General features: G+C 46.5%; 1 protein-coding gene across 1 annotated transcript in view; it reads right to left on the reverse strand.

Moving 5' to 3' along the window:
- The window catches only part of LOC123369104 (zinc finger protein 850-like), a 29,995-nt gene extending 18,784 nt beyond the window's left edge, over positions 1-11,211 (reverse strand). Inside the window, exons 1-4 of the mRNA XM_045014464.1 lie at positions 11,039-11,211; positions 9,120-10,194; positions 8,196-8,418; positions 435-482 (exon numbers count right to left, since the gene is read on the reverse strand). Of these exons, the coding sequence (XP_044870399.1) occupies positions 435-482; positions 8,196-8,418; positions 9,120-9,944 (1,096 nt within the window). The 5' untranslated portion in view covers positions 9,945-10,194; positions 11,039-11,211. The remainder of the gene's footprint in view (positions 1-434; positions 483-8,195; positions 8,419-9,119; positions 10,195-11,038) is intronic.
- Between the last annotated feature and the right edge of the window lie 12,213 nt (positions 11,212-23,424).

A 23,424-nucleotide genomic window follows, 5' to 3' on the forward strand; every position in this document is an offset into this window, starting at 1 on the left:
CAGGTAACCATTGTGTGTTCCTCATTTTCTGGGTCCCCAACCTGAGTCACCAGGGGTCAGAGCTGCAGATGTGCTGAGCACTCAGCAGCAACTTGGATCAATAGCTGTGCTTTGATAATAGCAAGTGCTATAAAAATGCTAAGTAATCTGGGTCTTGGAATCTCAAATTGGAAACCCAAAATTGGTAGAGACTTTTTGACAACTTTGGCCTTCATTCCATAGATGTAAAGTGGGGATAATACCATTTCAGGGGTTTATGAAGAGAAATTCATTAACGTTTGTAAAAAAACCTAAGATATATGATGAAAGCAGCATAGAAAAGCCCATGAGGAAATTAATAATTCTGTATTCAATGCAGGGTTTGGATGGTGTGCAGTGAATAATGTCTGAAGCCCCACTCTGAAGGAGGAGAATAAAAATAAATATTAACCTACCCATCCTGTGTTCACCATCCATCATGTGCTCTGAATGAGGCAGAGGGCCTGTGGAAAAAAACAGTATGCAATAATGTAATTAAAGAGTGTATCATAATGCGTATGCATAAGGACAAATTATAGGTTAATTGATTCTACGGCTTGGAGTGACTGTTATGATTATCTGATCTGTCCTCCTGCATAACCCAGGCCAGAGAATTTCACCCAGTGATTCCTGCAATGAATCTCTGTGCGTGTCAATCTCTAGTCAGCATGTTGGAAGCTTAGCTTCCTACATCAGATGCTGTGGATGCCTCCCTTGTAACCTGGGAGCTTGGCTTGAGCAACTGCTGCTCACTTGGGTATTAACTTTTCCTTTTTAATTTTTGAATAGTGATATAAATACCCCAGTCTTTGATGTTTTTTGCCCATAGTGAAATATTGATCCTAAAATCCCCTCAAATTTCCCTCATTGTCTAATTATTAAATATTGATAGAAAAATCTCAAATTTCACGTTTTCCCTCTCTAATTAGTGAAGGAGATAAAATCCCTTCAATTTTTGAGGGAAACTGTTGCCCTGATTTAATTATCCCAAAATGGGGGCAAGGGGCTTAAACCCCCTAAGGATCAACTTTTTCTCTTATCTTCGAGGCAGGGTGACAGGAAGAGAAAGGGAAAGCAGGAGTCCCTGAGGAGGGATTGGCTACCCAAGGAGTTATTCCAGAATACTTCCATATGTGGAAACTCTTATTCCAGAAGAAGAGTACCTTGACCCTGTATAGTCCAACCCACCTTTGAAAATGGCTTAAGCTAAACAGGAACAAGGAGGCACTCTTCTCTGGCGTAACAGTTTCCACATAGAGAGTTATTCTGGAATAGACTTTCAAATCACTCCCTGTCTTAATCCCAATTAACTTTCACGTGTAGAGAAGCCCTGATGAGTCTGCCCGGCCCCAATTTAACCCATCCCAGCTGCTCCCCAGACCCCAACAACCCAACCCAGCTCCCCACCTCCAACTGCCATTCACTCACCCTTCCCCCTCTGATATCCCCTCCCAACTGCCATAGAATTCTCTGGAACTTTTAAGGTCCCTTCCAGCCCTACATTTCTATGATTGTACAATGCATTCCCCAAATAAACCTGTCTCAAAGCACAGGACTCCTTGTTGCCCATATCAATGACAGGGCCAAGCCACAGTGGCAGGGGATGGGGTAGGGACTGTCTAGCTATTGACTGAAATCGCCATGGGGACATGGGAGATCAGAAGGAGAGTGATTTCATCCCTTTTCCCTCTAATTATCAATTATTGTTGGAAAATCTTAATTTTCCCCTCAGATTTTGCTATTTCTCTCTAATTTTTTAATATTGATAGAAACCCCTCCCCCCCATAGACTTTAAGGCCAGAAGCAGGGCCGGCTCTACAGTTTTCGCTGCCCCAAGCAACACACCGAATTGCCGCCCGTGGGCGGCGGGGGCAGTCCATGTGCCCTTAGGGCGGCAGGCACGTTTCCGTGGCTGCGGCAATTCGGCGGCAGCTTCTATGTTTAGCTGAAGCCGCCGTGGACAGCTAAACATAGAAACTGCCGCTGAATTGCCGCCATTGCGGAAACACGCTTGCTGCCCTACGGGCACACGGACTGCCCCCGCCGCCCGCGGCGGCAAATCGGCGCACTGCTTGGGGGTAAAACAACAGGTACTGCCACCTCTTCCAGATTGCCGCCCCAAGCACCAGCTTGGAATGCTAGTGCCTGGAGCCGGCCCTGGCCAGAAGGGACCATCGTGATCATCTAGTCTGACTTCCTGTACATTGTAGGACCTCCCACAGCTGCTCCTGTAATAGAACCTTAACCTCTGGTTGAGTTCCTGAAGGCCTCAGATCAGGGTTCAAAGACTTCAAGTTACAGAGAATTCACCATTTGCACTAGTTTAAACCTGCAAGTGACCCGTGCCCCATGCTGCAGAGGAAGGCAAAAAACAAAAACAAAATTCCCAGGGTCTCTGCTAATCTGATCCAGAGGTAAATTCCTTCCCAACCCCAAATATGATGATCAGTTAGACCCTGAGCATGTGGGTAAGATCCACCAACCAGACACCTGGGAAAGAATTCTCCATAGTAACTCAGAGCCCTCCCAATCTAGTGTCCCATCACTGGCCATTGGGGATATTTGCTGCTAGCAGTTGCAGATTGCCTACATGCCATTGTAGGCAGTCTCATCATACCAATTCCTCCTTCAAATTATCAAGCTCAGTATTGAAGCCAGTTAGATTGTTTTGCCCCCACTGCTCCCTCTGGAAGGCTCCCTCTGATGGTTAGAAAGCGTCACTTAACTTCAAGCCAAAACCTGTCGATGGCCAGTTTATATCCATTTGTTCTTGTGTCCACACTGGTGCTTAACTTAAATACACTAGAACCTCCGAATTACAAACACCAGAGTTATGAACTGACCAGTCAACCACTCAGCTCATTTGGAGCTGGAAGTACACAATCAAACAGTAGAGACCCCAAAAAGAAGCCAATACTGTACAGTACAGAATTGTGTTAAATGTCAACTACTACAAAAAGAAGGGGAAAGTTTAAAAAAAAAGATTTTACCAGTAAGTAAACTCTTTCTGTGCTTGTTTCATTTACATTAAGATGGTTAAGGCAGCATTTTTCTTCTGCATAATAAAGTTTCAATGCTGTAATAAGTTAATGTTCAGTTGTAGACTTTTGAAAAAAAACACCATATTGTTTTGTTCAGTTACAAACATTTCAGAGTTACAAACAACCTCTGTTCCCGAGGTGTTCGTGACCCTGAGGTTCTACTGTAACTTCTCTCTCTCCCTGGTATTTATTCCTCTGATATATTTATAGAGAGCAATCATATCTCCCTCAGCCTTCTTTTGGTTAGGTTAAACTCTTTGAGTCTCCTCTCATAAGATAGATTTTCCATTCCTCGGATCATCCTAGTAGCCATTCTCTGCACCTGTTCCAGTTTGAATTCATCTTTCTTAAACATGAGAAACCAGAACTGTACACAGTATTCCAGATAATGTCTCACCAGTGCCTTGTAAGATGGTACTTCCCTGTCCCTACTGCAAATACCTCGCCTGAAGCATCCTAGCACTGCATTAGCTTTTTCATGGCCACATCACATTGGTGGCTCATAGTCATCATGTGATCAACCAACACAACTAGGTCCTTCTCCTCTTCTGTCACTTCCAGCTGATATGTTCCCAGTTTATAGCAAAAATTCTTGTTAGTCCCTAAATCCATGACTTTGCACTATTAAATTCCATCCCATTTCTTTTACTCCCATTTTCAAGATCAACCAGATCTTCATGTATGATATTCTGGTTCTCCTCCTTATTGGTAATACCTCTCAATTTTTAGTCACTGCAAACTTTATTAGCTCACTTCCAATTTTTGTGCCAAGGTCAGTAATAAAAATGTTAAATAAGATTGGTCCCAAGACCAATCCCATGGGAACTCCATTAGTAACCTCCATCCAGCCTCACAGTTCACCTTTCAGTATGACCCATTGTAATCTCCCCTTTAATCAGTTCCTTATCCACCTTTCAGTTTTCATAGTAATCCCCATCCTCTCCAATTTAACTAATAATTTCCCATGTGGAACTATATCAACGTCTTACTGAAATCCAGGTAGATGAAATCTATTGCATCTCCTTTGTCTAAAAAATCAGTTATCTTCTCAAAGAAAGAGATCAGGTCAGTCTGGCTTGATCTACCCTTTATAAAACCATGTTGTGGTTTATCCCAACTACCTTTAAGCTCTATGTGTTTAACTACATTCTCTTTCAAAATTTGTTCCAAGACCTTGCACACAACTGATGTCAAACTAATAGGCCTGTAGTTTCCCGGATCACCTTTTTCCCCGTTTCTAAAACGAGATACTATATTTGCAATTCTCCAGCCATAGGGTACCACCCCCGAGTTTATAGGTTCATTACAAATCCTTGCTATTGGGCTTGCAATGTCATGTGTCAGTTCCTTCAATATTCTTGGATGGCAATTATCCGGGCCCCTTGATTTAGTCCCATTAAGCAGTTTGAGTCCCTTGACACCCTTGAACAGGCAACCTTAATTTCAGCATTTCCTAACTTTTGCTGCTGGACTTTGTAATTTTAATGTTCTTTTAACATAGTTTTTTTTTATGTTGTTGACTAATGGATGCTGGCTAGCATATAAATATATATCATGTAATGTATTAAGCACCATTAAGCACAAATATTGTAACAGTGATATAGATTAAACTGACCCTATATGATAATCCTGTATACTTATCCTAAGTATCCCTAACACCTTGCATTAGCTGAAATAAGCCTTGGCTTGAGTAGATAGAAAAACTGTCAGTATCCAGACAAATGGTTACATCTTCATGACTGTAGGAAAGGAGTTAATAAATATAATAATAGGAGATATCCTATCTCCTAGAACTGGAAGGGACCTTGGAAGGTCATTGAGTCCAGCCCCCTGCCTTCACAAGCAGGACCAAGTACTAATTTTTTTTGCTCTGATCCCTAAGTAGCCCCCTCAAGGACTGAACTCACAACCCTGGGTTTAAGCAGGCCAATGCTCAAACCACTGAGCTATCCCCCACCATTATACACAAACCTAGGAGGTGCTTTCAAGTCCCTTAGTGCTTGGAATGCACATGCTCAAAACAAAAATAACGGTGCATCGTGACCTGAAAGACACGGGTTCGGAACAAAAGATAAAGGGGTAAACCTGATATCAAAACCAAACAAGGTAGAAAGCTGATTAATTAAATCCAGTTTCAAATGACATATGCGGTGACTTTTACTCATAAACAAGTAGGGTACAAAAGAATGGTTTTAGGGGTGTAACTCTGGGGAGGACACCTGCATGAGATTAATGTAACATCGCTGTATGAGACTGATCTTCAGAAACTGGTATCACACAGAACCTCTTTCCTGGACCATATTGATACACCAGTCTGACATGGATTACTTGGTCTCAGGAGTATATTTCATAACACAATAACAAACCAAAGTGTGATCAAGCAATTGACTATGCAATTTATCAACAATGTAATAAAAAACAGATTGAGCTTCTTGAACCTCCCACTGTAAGACATTTTCCAGAACTCAAATAATTCTTACAATCTTGTATTCCTTTTCTTACACTTGTTCTTGTAGTTCTTTTCTGAATCCTTTGTAGTTTGTCAAAGTCCTGTATAAAGTGTGGACACCAGAGCCGACACACAGTATCCAGTAATGGTCTCACTAATGCCATACACAGAAGCAACATCCCTTTCCTGCTCCTACTTCGTATTCTCCTGCTTATACATATGAAGGTCACATTCACCCTCCTAGCTACAGTATTGCACTGAGAGCTCATGTTCATTTATTTACCTATCATGATCCCTAAGTCCTTTTCAGTGTCGCTGCATTCCAGGATACTATCCCTATCCAGTAAATGTAACCTGCACTTTTCATTCCTAGATGTGTGATCATGTATTTGGCTGTATACACATGCATGGTGTTCAAATAAACCAATCCAGATTGCTCTGTATAAATGGCTTGTCCCCATTGTTATTTACCACTCCACCTAATTTTTGTGTCATCTGCAAATTTTACTACCAGTGATTTTGTATTTCTTTCCAGATCACTGATAAAAATACTGAATAGCATTGGGCGAAGAACAGATCTCTGCAGGACCCCACCAAAAAAGCAAACACCCACATGCACACAAGGAATCCTAATTAACAATTACTTTCTGAGATCTAACAACTAGCCAGTTTTCACTCCATTTAATATGGGCGCCCTGATTTTGTACGGTGCTAACTGTTTAATCAGAACGCCGTGCGGTGCTATGTCAAATGCCAACAGAAGTCTCAGTACATCATGTCAAGAGAATTACCTTTATCAATCAATCTTATGATCTCATCAAAAAGTGGCATCAGGTTTATTTGACAAGACCTATTTTCCACAAAACCAAACTGACTCACCGGCATTAATTATGTTACCATCCTTTAATTCTTTATTGATTGCATCCCAGAGCAGCTGCTCTGTGATCTTCCCCAGTACTGATGTCAGGCTAACTGACCTAGAAATACTCAGGTTGACACTTTTAAATACTGGTTTGACACTGGGGAGTTCCAGAGGACTGGAAAAAAGTTCGGTGTTCCAGGATTTCTTAAAAAAATCACAATTATTCTCACAAATCTCCAGAGGAGTGAGGAACAGGGGAGAGGGGGCAGAGATGAATGGCAGGGGATATGAGTTTGGGAAAGGGAGAAAATGAAGGAGGAGCCGGGAGAGAAGCAGGAGCAAATGAGATGCAGAGGACTGGAGCACTGAGCTTGATTAATGTGTATGTGACTTTCCAGGGACTTCCATATAACTCAAAACCCCTATGTAAACATGTTAAGGTTGTAAAGATGAACACTCAAAGGTTGGGAATGCCAGAATTAATCTTGCCCATGCAACCTTATTTCAGCTTCCTTGTGCATATGCATTATTACAGTCTTTAATTACATGATCACAAACTGTTTTTTCCTCATTCACAGCACAGGATGGACTGTGTTCATTGAATGGTAGCTATTCAATAACTCGTTTTATCCTCCACATTGAGCGTGTGGTCCCATGCATTATTCACTGCACATCATTCAAACCGTGCACTGAATACAGAATTACTGACTCCTCATGGGCTTTTCAATGCTGCTGTCATTGTACTATCTTAGTTCTTTACCAGCGTTACTGAATTTATCTTCACAACAACCCTGTGGGATATGGAGTTATTATCCCAGTTATGCACAGGGAACTGAAACACAGAGATGAAAGCCAAAATTGTCAAAAATGTCTTCTCATTTTGCATGCCCAATCAGAGGTGCTGAAAACCTGATTTTTCAGAGTACTTAGTATTACATAGCACCATATCTGTTCAAAGCACAGCTCCCTTTGACCTCAGGCACATTTGTGCTGCACAGCACTTCTGCAAATCAGACTCCAGGCTTTCAATTGGGCACCTGGAAAATGAGGAACACACAGAGTACGTCTACACTGCAATGTGATCCCAAGGTGAGAGGGACTTGAGTCAGTTGACCTGTATTAGGGAAGCCTGTGAAAAGTTCGATTTAAGTGGCTTGCCCAACATCATGAAGAACTGCATGGCAGAGGCAGGAATATAATCTAATTCCCACACAGCTGTCAGGGAAACCCCCCGCCATATAGAATCACAGAAATATAGGGCCGAAAATGACCTCAAGAAGCCATCTAGTTCATCCCCATGCACGGAGGCAGGATTAAGTATCCTAGATGATCCCTGACAGGTCTTTATCTAACTTGTTCTTAAAAACTTCCAGATATCTTTGCCCCAGTTGGCATCTAACAACATATATAATGTTGCTGGTCAAAATTTGGGGAGGGGAGTATGTGAAAAATGTTGAAAGAAAATTAACAGTTTCAGTTTCATTCAAAACTTTTCACTTTCCCCTTCATTTTTTAAAGAAAAAAATCACAGTGAAATTTTTCAATTAGAAATATTTTGTTTATATCTTTTTCATTAAAAAATTTGGACAGGAAAAAGGAAAAAAAATCAGTTTTGAAAACTTTATTTCTATAAATTTCAGTTTGTATTTTGAGTATCCCCTGTATTTCTCTCCAACCACTGGAAGTGGCAGGGGGGTTTCATATTCCATCGCTCCCCACCCCCAAGCAAGCCAGTACTCCCCAGTCCCCCAAAATGTTCAGCCCTGGTGCTCACCTCTCTGCTGCCCCCTCAGCCCACCCACCCCACCCCCAGCCTTCCCCATACCTGACTTATCATCCATTTCCCGGTGGATCGGGGGCTCCTCTTTGGGGACACAGAGTGGTTCATACTGGTGTCCTGGGGTCTCAGCTCGTCCCACCTCCTCCTGGGATACACACTCGTGATGGGGCTGCAGCTGCTCTAGCTGGGAGCCGGGAGCATCCCATAATGCCTCAGGGGAAGCCATCTTCTCCGAAGTCACTTCCTCAACCTTCACACGCACCGTGACCTGAGGATGAGCCAAACACATCACAGTGTAGCTGGTCCCTGGAACCCACAGGGGAGAGGGGAGTCTGAGAGAGGAGACTTCAGGGAACATCCTCAAGAAACACAGAGATGGTGGAAGGGACCACAGGCCCAAGCTAGATTTCCAGGCTCAGCCGGGGGCACTGTGGAGGGCAAGTAACAGAACAGAGACCTTTCCAGTAACACAAGAGCACAAGAAATAGAATGCCCCTTGAACACACTCTGTGCCGGGCTCGAGGCACCACGTCAAATAGCCAATTCATAATACGAATAGTAATAAGCTAAATGAAGTGACGCCCCCACAACCAGGTTCTGCCAGGTCAGACAAGCAGATTGTCAGAGGCTTGTGCAATTAGGAGCCGAGGAACTGCCAGACTGGATCAGACCAGTGGTCCATCTAGCCCAGGATCTCATCTCTGACAGTAGCCAGCACCAGACGCTTGAGAAAAAGGTGTAAGGATCCCATAATTACGGGGAAATCTTCTCCCCAGCCACCACTCCCCATCTAATAAGAACAGCCTTTGCTCTCTGCTTGCTCTAGGGAGGAGGACCAGATACTGAGTTTACAGCACAGCAAACTGGTCTGTGAGCATCCAGTCCCATCTGGAGCCTGTCTATATATTTGGCCTCTTCTTTTCCTTCCCACCAGTCTCCACTGGGATTATCAAATTAAAATATTCTTACCTGCTGCTCCCATAATCCAGCCTCTGGCTGCCCCAGCTGGAACCCCTCTGCCAGGGCCACCGCTTGGGCGCTGGACTCTGGGCCACGTTCCCAGACCCAGCCCTGCATTTCCTCCGGCAGGATGGTCAGGAACTGCTCCAGGATCAGCAGCTCCAGGATCTGCTCCTTGGTGCGGCTCTGCGGCTCCAGCCAGCGATTGCAGAGCTCCCGGAGGCGGCTGTAAGCCTCCCGGGGCCCCTCGGCCTCTTGGTAGCGGAACTGCCTGAAGCATCGACGCCGCGTCTCCAGGCGGGTGTCCTCCCCTTGCAGGATGGCAGCTTTCACCTTCCCATAGTCTCTGCTGTCTCTAGCCTCCAGGCTGCTGTAGACCTGTCGGGCTTTTCCGCTGAGTGCCGGCACGAGTCGCGTTACCCACTCTCCTCTTGGCCACTGGCAGGCATTAGCCACGTGCTCGAAGTTGGCCAGATAGGCCTCAATATCGTCCCCTGGTGCCAGCTCAGGCAGCTGTAGTGTCACCGGGGCCGGCACAACTTCAGGAGGGGTCCATAGGGCCTGCAGCACCTCCTGCCACTGGACTTCCCAGCGCTGGGGCGGCTCGTCCTGCCTCTGAGTCCTGGACGGTTGCGGAGCCGCCCACCTCAATAATTCCCCGATGGTCCCAGAACAGACAACAAAGGGAAGGTTCTCTCCTTGCTCCACTCCCTGCCCTGGCTCGGGGCCTGGTGGGTCTTGTTCCTCCCTTTTTACTGGGGGCTGCACGCCCTGCTCTAAAGGCATCTGTAACTGGAGACCCAAATCTGCACTTGTACCCAGTTCTGTGGCCATGGTCTATCTCAGGAGCAACTGCACTTCGAGCTAGGGCCTGCACTCTCAGATGCCAATCTCAATAAACATGCGTGGGACCTGTCGGGAGCATCCAGCCTCCTTCTGCGCAGCCTGCAGCAAAAGATCCATATGAAACACTACATTAAAAGTACATTATTTAGGTTGCAAAGCCAACCACTTGAATGTTAGGAAATTCCAAGATCCGCCCGTTCAACATTAACTCCGCCCACTTGTGCATCCATCTGGTGTCCTGTGGGAAAAAAAACAGCATGTAACTATCTAATTAAATTAATGCAGAGGAATAAAGCAGGCAACTGTGAATCTATCATTTCCCAATTCATGAGTGCTGCTCGACTTTGCTACCTAAATAATGTTCTTTTAACAGCGATTTTTGTATGTAATTTCCAATGTAATTTTTATTTTAATACAGACATTCCCAGTACAGTACCAGCTGCTGTTGGGGCATCGCGAGCCCAGCCTTACGATGTTTGCGTTCAGCTGTTATTTTGGCAAGCTGCTGATGTTTTCCTGAGGAACAAAATCAAGGGAAGGGGAATGGCCCTTTTTAGCCGTTTATACCTCAGCCAGACCTGAACACAATTTCACGGGACAAAGAAGAGGCGCTTCTCCAGCCTGCGGCAGAGAGCAGAGGAATGGGAGCTTCTCAAAGAAAAAGTGGCAAGAATTTGTAAGGAAAAGTGTTTGGTGACCCAAATAGAAGGGCCACTACTAGAGCTCCCCACCCCCCGTAGTAAAGGTAGTGAGGGCAAGACCCACAACTTGCACCCCCAGCTCACTGCCCCCCTCAGCACAGATGGGTCCCTCCCTGCCCCTCCCACTCATGCCCCCGCCCCTGCCTCCCATCAGCACAGACAGGTCCCTCCCTGAGCCTACCCTACCCCCCCCCCCCCACCCATCTCTTGCGGTGGGGGCTGTTGTTCCTCAGCTCCCAGAGGGAGCTGCAAAGAGAAAAGCCCCCACCCGGGGGACATGTCCTGAGTGGGCTCGTCCCCCTGAGCATCGGAGAAGTCCCTATAGGGCAGGGCAGGGGGCATCAGCCCTTCTCCCTGGTGGCTCCTGCAGTGGGGACGTACCTGGGGCTGGGGGCTCCTGGTCTTCCGATCCGGCGCCTCCGTCTGCCCTGTTCTCCGTGTGTATCCAGCACCTGCTCGATCCCCCTCCCTGGGGCCCGCAGATGCTGGGGAGCTGGGAGGGGGGGTCCCCGAGTGGGGGAGCCCGAGACGATGCTGAGGGGCTGGTCCTACCTAGGAAGTGACAAGGATCCTGGAGAAGGGTTAATCCCACCTCTGCAACACCAGGACTGGCTGGGCTTGCTGTCAGTCCGGGCCAATCCCGCCCCTGCCTTGACGGCCAGCCCCTAATTGGGATGGGATCCTGTGGGACTGTTGGATTTCCAGCGCTCCCCGCTCAGTGTTCAAGCCTCCCCCCGGAAACAGCTGCAGCCTCTTGTGAGGAAGCCTGGCAGACCATCACAGCTACTGTAATACAGTGAAAGCAGCAAAGAGTCTTGTGGCACCTTATAGACTAGCAGACGTTTGGGAGCATGAGCTTTCGTGGGTGAATACCCACTTCGTCGGATGTGGGTATTGCATCCGACGAAGTGGGTATTCACCCACGAAAGCTCATGCTCCCAAACGTCTGTTAGTCTATAAGGTGCCACAAGACTCTTTGCTGCTTTTACAGATCCAGACTAACACGGCTACCCCTCTGATACCTGTAATACAGTGGTGAACATACTATAAGAACTGCCCTGGAATAGAATCGAATAGCCCATCACTGTAATGCCACAGTACCAGTCTGGCATGGAGATATTTAACCTCAAATCCGCACGTTCTGCGGTAATTGGGGGATGCTGCACAGACACACAGTGACTGAGATTATTGTGCCAGCAGGCGCTGCACAGACATTCAGGGAGAGACAGTCCCTGTGTTGAAGTGTTTGTAAACTAAATAGACTAGAGAGGCAACGGGTGGGAGAAAGAACATATTGCTCCCATTTTACAGATGTGTGGATTCTAAAGACAGCAGTGATCACTGGATTATCTAATCTGACCTGCCTAATCTAAATCATATAATGGAGATCTCAGGCACAGAGATTGAGTGACTTCTCTAAAAAGAAGAGGGAATTGGGCAGAGGCAGACTGGCTTGGTGGGTAACGGTGCTAGACAAAGATCCAGGACACCTGGCTTCTGTTTCTAGCTCTGTAACCGAGGCCTGGTCTACACTTGGGGGGGTCAATGTAAAACACACAACTTCAGTTACAGGAATAGTGTAGCTGAAGTCGACGTATCTTATTTCAATTTACCTCCCGTCCTCATGGCGTGGGATCGACGGCCGCGGCTCCCCCATCGACTCCGCAACCACCGCTTGCCCTGGTGGAGTTCCGGAGTTGACGGAAGCGCATTCGGGGATCAATATATTGCGTCTCATCGATCCCCGATAGATCGATTGCTACCCGCCGATCCGGCAGGTAGTCTGGATGTACCCCGAGTTCCTCATTTCCTCTCTCTGTGCCTCTGTTTCCCTTCCCTTTCCCCCTCCCATTCTTTATCTATCAGGTCTGTTTAATGTATATGCTCTTCAAGAATGGGATATTCTCTCACAGGATGTCAGTGCAACACCTGGCACAACGAGTGCTGATCTCAGTCACCGTGTTTCTGTGCCATGCCCAGCACAATGGGGCACCAATTTCAATCACTGTGTGTTTGTGCAGTGCCTAGCACAATAGGGCACTGATCTTGGCTGCTGTGTACGTGTTTCTAAGTCTTTCTACATTACATCCAAAGAACCTATGTTAAAAGAATGTTAAAATTGCAAAGTCAAACACTCCAAAGTTAGGAAACACCAAAACTAAGGTTGTCGGTGCAATCTTATTTCAGTTCCTTTGTGTGTATGCATTATGATTACAGGCTTTAATTACATAATCACATAATGTTTTTTCCACAGGACCCCTGCCTTATTTAGAGCACAGGATGGACAGTGCTCACTGAATTATGGGTAGCTGCTCAATAATATCCTCATCGTTCAGTGTGTGGCCCCAGGCCTGATTTACTGCACACCATCCACCCCCTCCTCTGCTCCCACAGTTATTGATTCCTCCTGCGCTTTTTATGATCTTTTTTAATCTTCCCTCATAGGTCATGTTTTCTAGACCTTTAAACATTTTTGTTGCTCTTCTCTGGACTCTCTTCAATTTGTCCACATCCTTCCTGAAATGTGGTGCTCAGAACTGGACACAATACTCCAGATGAGGCCTAATCAGCATGGAGTAGAGCAGAAAAATTACTTCGCATGTATTTCTTACAATACTCCTGCTAATACATCCCAGAATGATTGATTTTTTTTTGCAGGTGTTACACTGTTGATTCATATTTAGCATGTGATCCACTATGATTCCCATAGCCTTTTCCACAGTACTTGTTCCTAGGAGGTCATTTCCCATTTTTTGTGTGTCCAACTGATTGTTCCTTCCTAAGCTTGCATTTGTCCTTATTGAACCTCATCCTATTTACTTCTAACCATTTCTCTAGTTTTTCCAGATCATTTTGAACATAAGAAATATAAGAACAGCCATACTGGGTCAGACCAAAGGTCCATCTAGCCCATTCTCCTGTCTTCCAACAGTGGCCAATTCCAGGTGCCCCAGAGGGAATGAACAGAACAGGTAATCATCAAGTGATCCTGTCAGGGTTCCCCCCCCCCACAAACCCACTCTGAACTCTGACGTACAGATGAAAGACCCTCTAAGCTTATATTCTACCAGTTTAGGTTAAAAATTTCCCCAAGGCACAAATTCCTTTCCTTGTCCTTGGACAGTATTGCTGCCATCACCAAGTGATTTACACAAAAAAATTAAGGGGCAGGTCACTTGGAATCCCTCTATCTCCAAGCCCCTTCACCCCCTTTCCTGGGGAGGCTTGAGAATAATATACCAACCAGTTGGTTAGCAATGTGAGCACAGACCAAACGCTTTGTCTTTAGGACACAGAAAATCAATCAGGTTCTTAAAAGAAGAACTTTATTTATAAAGAAAAAGTAAAAGAATCACACCTACAAAATCAGGATGGAAGGTAATTTTATAGGGTAAATAAAAAGATTTAAAACACAGAGGATTTTGGGTGCCCAATTGGAGGTGCCTAGGGCCAGATTTTTCAGGGCACTGAGCATTTTTATAGCACTTTATATATTCAAGCCCAGCTCCCATTGGCCTTAGTTGCAGCTGTGAGTACTCAGCACTTCTGTAAATCAGATCCAGCTCTCTGAAGTTGAGTACTCAGAAAATGAAGAACATACACTAACTAGTAGCTACCTATGACAAGTTAAATTTAAGTGACTTGCCAGGTCAGCATTCAGCTTCTTTAACCACAAGACCTTCATCTTCCACCTTGTTCACCACATGCCTTCTGACACCCTGGTAGGCCAGTCTGTACTCCACTCTAGTTGCACATCCTACTGGGTTTATTAATTGATGGCTCCTCCATGGAGCTGTTGCTGATGTAGAGTTTGCCTCTCTGCACAGTTAGCATAGCCTAACCAAGACAAAGGGATCATTTTAATCTTTTAGAACTGTATAAGGGAAAAACATCAAAATTGTACCAGGAGCATAAATACTATATAACATTACCAAAAACTGGCTACTTATACTAATATACCATGGGTTACCAACTCATTAATCTTTGTGAGCTTGTACACACTCTGCAGTTAGTACCAAATACATTGTTATGAACAAGAGTTGACTCTCCGATATATTGTGTCACTTCAGAGAAGAATCAACCTTTCCTCTCCTTGGCTGTAAGTCCAGCTCCACCCTTGCTGTCCTGTTCTTTCCTTCTCTTCAGCATAGAGACAATGTTCCTGTGACTGTACCTCTTTGCACTGAGTTTATCCACAAGCCGGGTTTCTTCACCTAGTGGGCCTCACTTGTCCATTAGGCACCTTTGAACTATATTTTGTCAACAGATGTTCACACCACCATTCTCTCTGCTCGTGTAACTTAGGTCCTTTGTGGGTGGGCTTCTTGTTTACCCTTTTCAGGATCTCTTTGCATCTAACACTGATCAATCCCCCTTTCCCTCAGTGGCAGTTCCTTCCAGTGTTTCCCTTGAGCCTCGCTTTCTGAGTAAGTCTGTAGATTTTCTTTCCCTTCACATCCCTTCTCTCACAGTGCCTGCTCATGTACCCAGGTCTATTTTTTTTCTGCTTCTCATGACCCGACACCTTTCCTATTTTCCTTCTTCTCACTTCCCAGTCCCCCACTTTTATTCTCTTGTTCTTTTTGTTAAAAATCACCTCCCCTTCTACCCAAGCACCAGTTCATCCGCTAGCTCCGCATCTCAGTTCTTCTCCTTCTGTAACAGCTTTTCCCAACTGCCCCTTTGGGAGGATTCCCAGCACCCTCCCCAGCTCAAGCTGCCCCCTCACTGGCCGGCTCTCTCCCCAGGACAGCGTTCTGTGCTGCTGCGTCACAGCTGGATGGTAGCAGCAAATCCCATCCTCTGTTCTAGTTTTCTATACATAGGCAAAGCTCACTCCACAGACAAAATAGCTCCATTATTTTGTATATCCTGAAATGACAATCTAGTCTGAGCTGAATCATGGCAGGATAGTTCAGATTATTCCTAAAGTGTCCCCCATGGTCGATTGTGTAGTGTAGCCTTGTATAATGGGCTTATCGTGTTGTCACATGGAACAGTAATAATCACAGAACAAACACCTTTTTTAAAAGTACTAAAGAAAAAAAAGTACTTTCACAAGCCTAATTTAATCAAATTTTTTATTTTAATTTTTCTTCCCAAGTAGAATTTTTTCTCATAATAGAACAATATTGTTTGGCTCATTATATTTGCATTATGTTAAAAAAATCCACCACCACCACAACATTGAGACCAATACAGATGCGCCTGTGCAGTGGAAAGGGGGAGGGAGGAGAGCAGTGAGTGACGGGGGGAGAGGGGATGAGGAGTAAATGGAGGGTGGGGCCTTGGGGGAAGAGGCGGAGCGGGGAGGGGAGGTACCAGCATTTCTGCTGTACTGTCCAGTTTTGGGACATTGGAAAGTTGGCAACCCTAGGGCCACACTGCCAACGTATACAGGTTTTTTTGGGGGGGGAACACCCCCTCATTTGCCCCCAAACTCCACCTATGGCAGACCACCTGGGACAGTGTTGTGGCTCATCTTTGAGCCACAGCCCACAGTTTGGGAACCCCTGCTCTAAGACACAGTGGAGAAAAGACTCCAGCACGGTAGGGGAGGCTCCTGGCAGAAGGCCTGGGAGTGGCTGGATGAAGAGTCGAGAAGGATGGATGTATATAAACCTCAAAATATATCAGCTTCCGACTTGGACTTTGATGGCGTTATTTTGTAGCCCTTAATAATAACAAGTCAGCCCAATATGGGAGTTACTGGTTACTAGAAAGCCTCTGAGAAATTACTGAGGAAAGAGAAACTATGGCTGCAGGGCTGTCCCATGCCTCACAAGGGTGCTGTGGAGGCTGTTACACACCCATACAAAGCAGCCTGCAATTTGCGTTATAGTCGCACACAGCCCTTGCCCGGAAGAGCTTATACTCAAAATAGACAAAGGGCAGGACAAGAAACTAGGAACAGAGCGGGGAAGTGACTTGCCTAAGGTCACCCAGCAAACCAGTTTTAGAGCTGGGAATGAACCCGGGTGTCCTGTGTCCCAGTCCAGCATGCTAGTCATTAGACCCCAGTGACTCTCAGTGCTGCACGTGGATCAATACAGATGGATGCTCTTCCCTGTGCTTGACCCTAGTCATTCCAAAGCATCAGCTCCACACAGGTATAAGTATCAGATCACATGATCAGGGCCCAAACATGTAGATTAGAGCCCTTCCTCTGTGACTCAGGCTTTAGCTATATTGAGGATTAAGCCCCAGTTCCAGCTCTGGTGTAAATCTCCCATGTAAACAGGGGAACAAGTTATTTCCATAAACCACCAAGATTTGCACCAGTTTAACTCTAAGTAGTTAACTTCTAAGTAGGCTGCATCAGTGCAAATAGAAGGCGTCTGTCTACCTGGGATGGAAGGCAGGGGGTAGATTGTCCCACAGAGCACTTAACAGCAAGTGCCTTATGATGAGCATTGATCCCAGAACTGGGAGGCTGCTTTGGCCTGGCCCTGAATTCCAAGATGACTGAAGAGATTCTGGTTCTTCAACTCCACACCTTGGACAAGGTGGCGCTAACCAACTCCTTTGCACCAACCGCACAGGGCGGGGTTCCCACACGGCCTGCGGTGCTGGAACAACAAGGAACAAATTGCAGAGATCGAGACAGAGAATAACGGGGAGGAACAAACCAATGGCTGCAAATAAATTGGCCCATAATTTTGCCAACCCAAAAAATTAACAAATTATGAATATCAGAGCAGCTTAAAAATGAGATTATTTTTAATACATTTTTAAAATTCTGTTGTTTTTATCTTTAGCATTTATTTTTTTCCCCCTTGACCTCTAGGGCTGGAAACATACTATTCTTTGACCCAAACGTAAAAGCTGAGGTTCTCCCATAAATACATGGCCCCAAGTGCTGGGGCTTTCAGGGAAAAAATAGCTGAGTATCACAAAGCTCGTAGTAAAAATCACCAGAGCTGGCAACACTGGGGTGAATGAGTTGTTTGATGCAAATAAATTGGCCCATTGGGATTACTGGACTGGCTCAGCACCGTGGTCCATCTAGCCCAGTCTGTTCTCGCTGACAATGCCCAGCACTTGACACTGCAGAAGAAGGTGCAAGAAACCCCACACTTCACAGATTGGTACATTTTAAGGCCAGCAGGGCCTGTTGTGCCCATCCAGTCCAGCCTCCTGCCTAACCCAGGCCAGAGAATCTCACCCAACAATTCCTGCCTCTGACCCAGAGCTGGAGCGGAGCTTTGAGAGAGACGCCCCCATCTCCACTGACAGACTCCCAGGGATGTTTAGGTTTTCAAAAAAGTGTGACCCCCGCCCCCCCAACACCTGCTCAGTGCAGCACACTGGCCCCCTCTAGTGGTAACTGGCCCACACAGCGGCTGATGAACCGGCTCCAGACTTGGTTTCAGGGAGGCCTTTTAGCTCAGGCTGGAAAGGCTTGTGCTTTAAGCCGTGGTTACACGCAAACAGCAAAACTGGTAATTTAGAAAAAAAAACGTAATGAGGAAAGTTTTATGCTGTAGACAAACCGAACAGCCTCCTGAATGACGGGTCAGGCAGGGATGATGAGAACTTGTACGGCCTCAGGGTTCCTACGCCCCAGGCTCGGACAGCAGCTGCCAACTCTGAGTTTTGCATTTGTAAATTTTACCTCATATCACCCCTCACTCGGCTCCCCTATGCTGAGGGCTCTGTCCCAATAAGCAGGGGGCTCGCTGATAATTATGGTAGGTGGTTTCTGGAGGCCAGTGCCAGAAACCCCCAGTCACCATAACTCCCCTCTGGACAAACTCTTACTTAACAGTAAACTGGTGAATGAACTCAGTTACTATTCAGCTCGAGGTGGCCCCTTTACCCTTCCAAGCACAGGAAAGTCTCATTACCAATCCCAGCCCAACCTTCTTCTCAGAAGCTGCTGAGTCCTGTATCCTCCGAACTGATAAAGAGACCGTGAGACAAAGTAGCTGGAACCATACAGTTCCTGATGGAAAAATCTTGAAAGGCCATTCCTGGCACCTTCATTGAGACCCCAGAACAACCCCCATAGGGCCAGAGAGCCTCAACTCTCTCTTCTGCCAGTCCTTGTCCCATGGTGCCTTCTAGCAACCCCATGAGTCTTCAGAGTCCTCAGATGTGACATCACTGTCTCATCCACCCACAGGTTTTACTTCCCACAACTCTATACACACACAGGGCCGGCTCTAGGCAGTGGGAGCATGGGGATTGGAAACACTTTGTTCACATAGTCACTAGCTGCATACAGGAGGCACGGGGGCTACATACTGCACCTTTGTCCTTGTGAAAGTAAACTGCTGAGTTAGTTATTGTGTGTACAGGAGCGGCGCCAGGGTTTCTGGTGCCCTAGGCAGAATTCGGGGGGCGGCATTTTGTGTGCTCCCCACGGGGCGTGCGGGAGCTTCTGGTTCCACTCCCGTCGCACCGCCGAAGAAGGACCCTCCGCCAAAATGCCACAGGTGACAGCGGCAGTCATTGAGCTGCTCAATTGCCTGCCGCTGTTTTCCACGTTGACAGAAGGTCCTTCTTCAGCGGCGTGATGGGAGCAGAACCAGAAGCTCCTGCGCGCCCCGTGGGGAACGCACAAAATGCCGCCCCCCGAATTCTGCCTAGGGCGCCAGAAACCCTGGCGCTGCTCCTGTACACACAACAACTAACTCAGCAGTTTACTTTCACAAGGACAAAGGTGCAGTATGTAACCCCCGTGCCTCCTGTATGCAACTAGTGACTATGTGAACAAAGTGTTTCCAATCCCCATGCTCCCGCTGCCTAGAGCGCACGTCTGGGGCTCTGGCAGCATGCTCTGAGTGTGGCATCTCTTGGCTTCCCCATGGAGCACCCAGTTACCTCTCTGCCTCTGTTTGGGGGCTTCTCTCTGGCTGGCAGACACCCAGGACTGAGTTCATAGCTAGGGTGATATGAAGTAGAGCAAGAGTCTCCCTCACCTCCCCCCGACCTCAGCCCTGAGCAACACAGTGGCGCTGCTCTCATCCATGTGGGTGGGATTGTCCAAAGTTCTGAAGGCTTTGTCTACACTCAGGAAAATTAATTAATCAAAATTAACTAGAGATGAATTTGAACTGGATTAGTTGAATTGGACTAAACTCCTGTGTGAATTAAGATAAATCTAATTAAGGCCACATTTATTCTGAAGGAGGTTCATCCACACAAGCATTTAATCTGGTTTAACTATTCCAGTATAATTATACTGGATTAATAATGCCTTTAAATGTACCTGCATAGACAAGCCCTAAGTGAGTTAGGTGCACAGGCCATGTCCACTTTCACTGGGAATTGTGTTCCTAATTCACATGGGTGCATTGGAAAAGTCCCATCAGTTGCCCGCTCCTGTATAGTTTGGAGAATTTCAAACTCATGTGCCAGGCCCAGCCATCCAATGGCGAGGCACCAACCACCCCCATGCTTATTTCCCTCCTCCCCACCATAATCCCCTTTCCATGACAGTGTATCCACACACCCTGGGCACTGGGGCCCCATTGACTAGTGCCCCTTCCTGTTAACACACTGGGAGTGCTATGTCCGATGGCAAACATGCCATCTCCCATAGCTCCAGCCCAGTTTGCAGAATCACCCCCTGTGCGTGGAGGTTGGTGCTAGTCTGTTAACAGGAGCCTTATCCCAGGCTCCGTGCAGGGACAAACAAAGGACTAGAACGGAGGTTGTGGGTCATCAGGTTAGTCCCCAGCTCTCTCAGGCAACCCTGTCATATAAGCCAAACTCCATCTTGAAACCAGCTCAGTTTCGTGTCCCTGCTGCACCTATTGAGAGGCTGTTCCAAAACCTCACTGCTCTGATGGTGAGAAACCTTTTATTTTCCAATTTACATTTAGTCATGGCCAGTTTAGCCCCATTTCTTCCTGAGCCAACACTGTCCTTTAGCTTCCATAGCTCTTCTCCCTCCCTGGTGTATTTATAGAGAGCAGATCCCCTCTCTGCTTGCAGTTTATGAGACTAAACGCAAGCAGCTCTTCCAGCCTCCTCTTGTACAAGTAGGCCTGAGGGAAATTCTGTGTCAAAAAAAAAATTATGCACACAATATTTTAAAATTCTGCATATTTTATCTATCAGCCAATCAATCCCCTCAGCATGGCAGTGGGGAGCACAGGCCACTGGCTGCACAGAGGTGGGCCATCTTCCTGCAGACACCCTCCCACCACCCGGACATGGACTCAGCCATGAGACTGCACCCGACCTTGACACAGTGCAAAGGCCGATCCTGCCCCAGAAGCACTCTGGGGCCCTGCCCCACCACGCCAGGCACACCAAGATAGCAGGTGAGAGGGACAGTCTCTTGCACACGCCTAGCCCTGACCCCCATTCTAGGGTGTGGGGCAGGCAAGCTTAGCCCAGCAGGATCCAAGTGTGCAGGGGCTTAGCGTGGAGTGAGAGAGTTCTGTGTGTGGCAATTTGGGTGCAAGTGGCTCAGTGGGGGTTTCTGGATGCAGGAGGGATTAGGACGTACAGAAGCTCATTGAGGGCTTCCATGTGAAGGGGGAATGGAGGGGCCAAGGTAGAACCCTTTTATGAACACCCACCTGGTCAGTTAGCTATAAAAATCCTTCTTAGTAGCTGTTCTCTACTTGCCTCACCTGTAAAGGGTTAAGAAGTCTCACTGAAATGCTTAGGTAAGAGAAAGTGAGTTGGCACCTGGCCAAAAGAGCCAATGGGAAGACTAGACCTTTTTAAAATTGAGAAAAAACTTCCCTTTTGTCTGTCTGACTGTTGTTCTCTCGGGGAGAGAGAGAGCAGGTCTGATGTAAGGCTTGGGCCAGGTATGAAAAATCACCAGCATTATACCTAGAAACTACTCATTGGGAACCACAGCTATGTAAGTAGATCAGGAAATGTTTAGTTAGATGTGATCAGGTTTATCTCTTTATTTTGGGCTTCAGGATTCTTCTGTGCTAACACAGGTGCTTTTGTAACCTTTAAGCTGGACCCCAAGAAAGCCCTTCTTGGTGTTTAATCCTTTCAGTTGTTCTTTTAATATCTAGCAACAACCTGATTTTCCAGATGTATTTTCTTTCCCCATTTTTTAAATAAATTTATCTTTTTAAAGAATATGACTGGAGTCCTGTGTCTTAGGAGGTAAGAGGACTGGGTGTATGTTTTCAGATATTAATTTTTAGAATCCTTGCGGGCCCCCACCTTCTGCACTCAAAGTGCCCGAGTGGGGAATCAGCCTTGACGATACCCATCCCTTTTTCTGAGTGTCTCAGTGCCTCACACTGTTTAGTGTATTTATCCTCAGAGCCTCCCTGTCCTATACAGATGGGGACTTAAGGCACAGAAAGCCCAGGTGACCTGCCCAGTGCCACAAAGGGAGTCTTGTGCAGAGCAAACAACCAAGCCCAGGTCTCCCTGTTATGAGAGAACTGGACTTGATGTAACTGCAGCCATTTTGGGTATACAGCCACCACTGACCATTTAAGTGTGACCACCACAAAGTCAGAAAGGATTTGTGATCTCATGAGCTGCTAAAACAGCTGCAGCTCTGCTAATGAGAATAGAGAAGTAAGAGATACATGAGAATCGGAAGGAGTGTGGATAACTGACCTTGGAGCTGGGTGCCTCTGACTATGAGTTCCATGCTGTTGCTATGACTAAAAGTTGCGTTGCTGATAAATAAAATGAGTTGTTTTTGCTAATGCTAGGAGAATAGTTAGCCCGCTTGGGGTAACTAGAAGTTATGTGCTTTGTTTGAATAATCTATAAAAAGATAAGTAAGAGTATGTAATATAGATGGGTTCAGAGAAGGTTTTCTACAAGCAAGGAGCTAAAATCTTACTCCCCAGCAGCTAGGAAGAAGGCCGATCACCTGAAATCTTCTATTGCCACTCAAAATCATCTCAGACTTTGGGTAACTATATTTTGGGTGCTCTAGACTATTGCTCAGTAAAGAAGGAGCTTTGGTTGAAAGCACTCTTTTTTGTACCACTATGACGGGGTCTGCTTACCCCGCACTAGCTCAGACAGGGTTAAGCCCATATTATTGACAGCAGAAGTCCCATCTCCCAGGTGGGACTGAGCATGCTCCAAATACCCTAGCAGTATAAAGGGAGGAAGCCCAGCTCATTCTGGGCTTGTGGCCGCAGGAGAAGGACCGGTCTTGGAAGCGCCTGTGGAGGACCAGCCACAGACCCTGTATGTGCTGGGGACCAGAGCCTCCCGAGACCTGCTTGAACCCCACTGATCGGAGGAGCCACCGGAGGTGACCAGCACAGTGGACCATGGAGGAGCCGAAGCCTCATGGGGGACCTCCACACGCATCCTGGTAGGAAGTGACCCAGGGAGGGTGACAGAGTGGTACGTCCCACTCGAACGCTTAGCTGAGCCAGTGGCAAATTGCTTGGCCACTGTTAGGGCCCTGGGTTGGGGCCTGGTGGAGTTGGATGGGCCTGGGACCCCCCTACTGGCTTGCTGTGTTGGTGCTTTCAGCAGGCAGTCATCCAACTACGGGAATTTAACCCCCCTGAGCCAGCAAGTTGGAGTGCTTTAACTTGCCAGTGTAGACATGGCCTAGGAGCCGGACTAAGCTAAATAGAAATAAGCTGCTCTTACACTGAAATGAGAGTACTCACACAGGATTTTAAACTAGTTTAACTAAACCAGTATAATTAAGCCAGTGGAAGTTTGAGAGCAGACTTGGCCTGAAATCACTATTAATATCAATTTAACTAAATTACTGCAAAAGCCATGTGGACTTCACATAATATATCCCATTTGTGGAAACCTGGCTTGTTTTGGTTCAACTTAAATGTTTTACC

This window comes from Mauremys mutica, chromosome 4 (assembly GCF_020497125.1).
Source record: "Mauremys mutica isolate MM-2020 ecotype Southern chromosome 4, ASM2049712v1, whole genome shotgun sequence".
Lineage (NCBI taxonomy): Eukaryota > Metazoa > Chordata > Testudines > Geoemydidae > Mauremys > Mauremys mutica.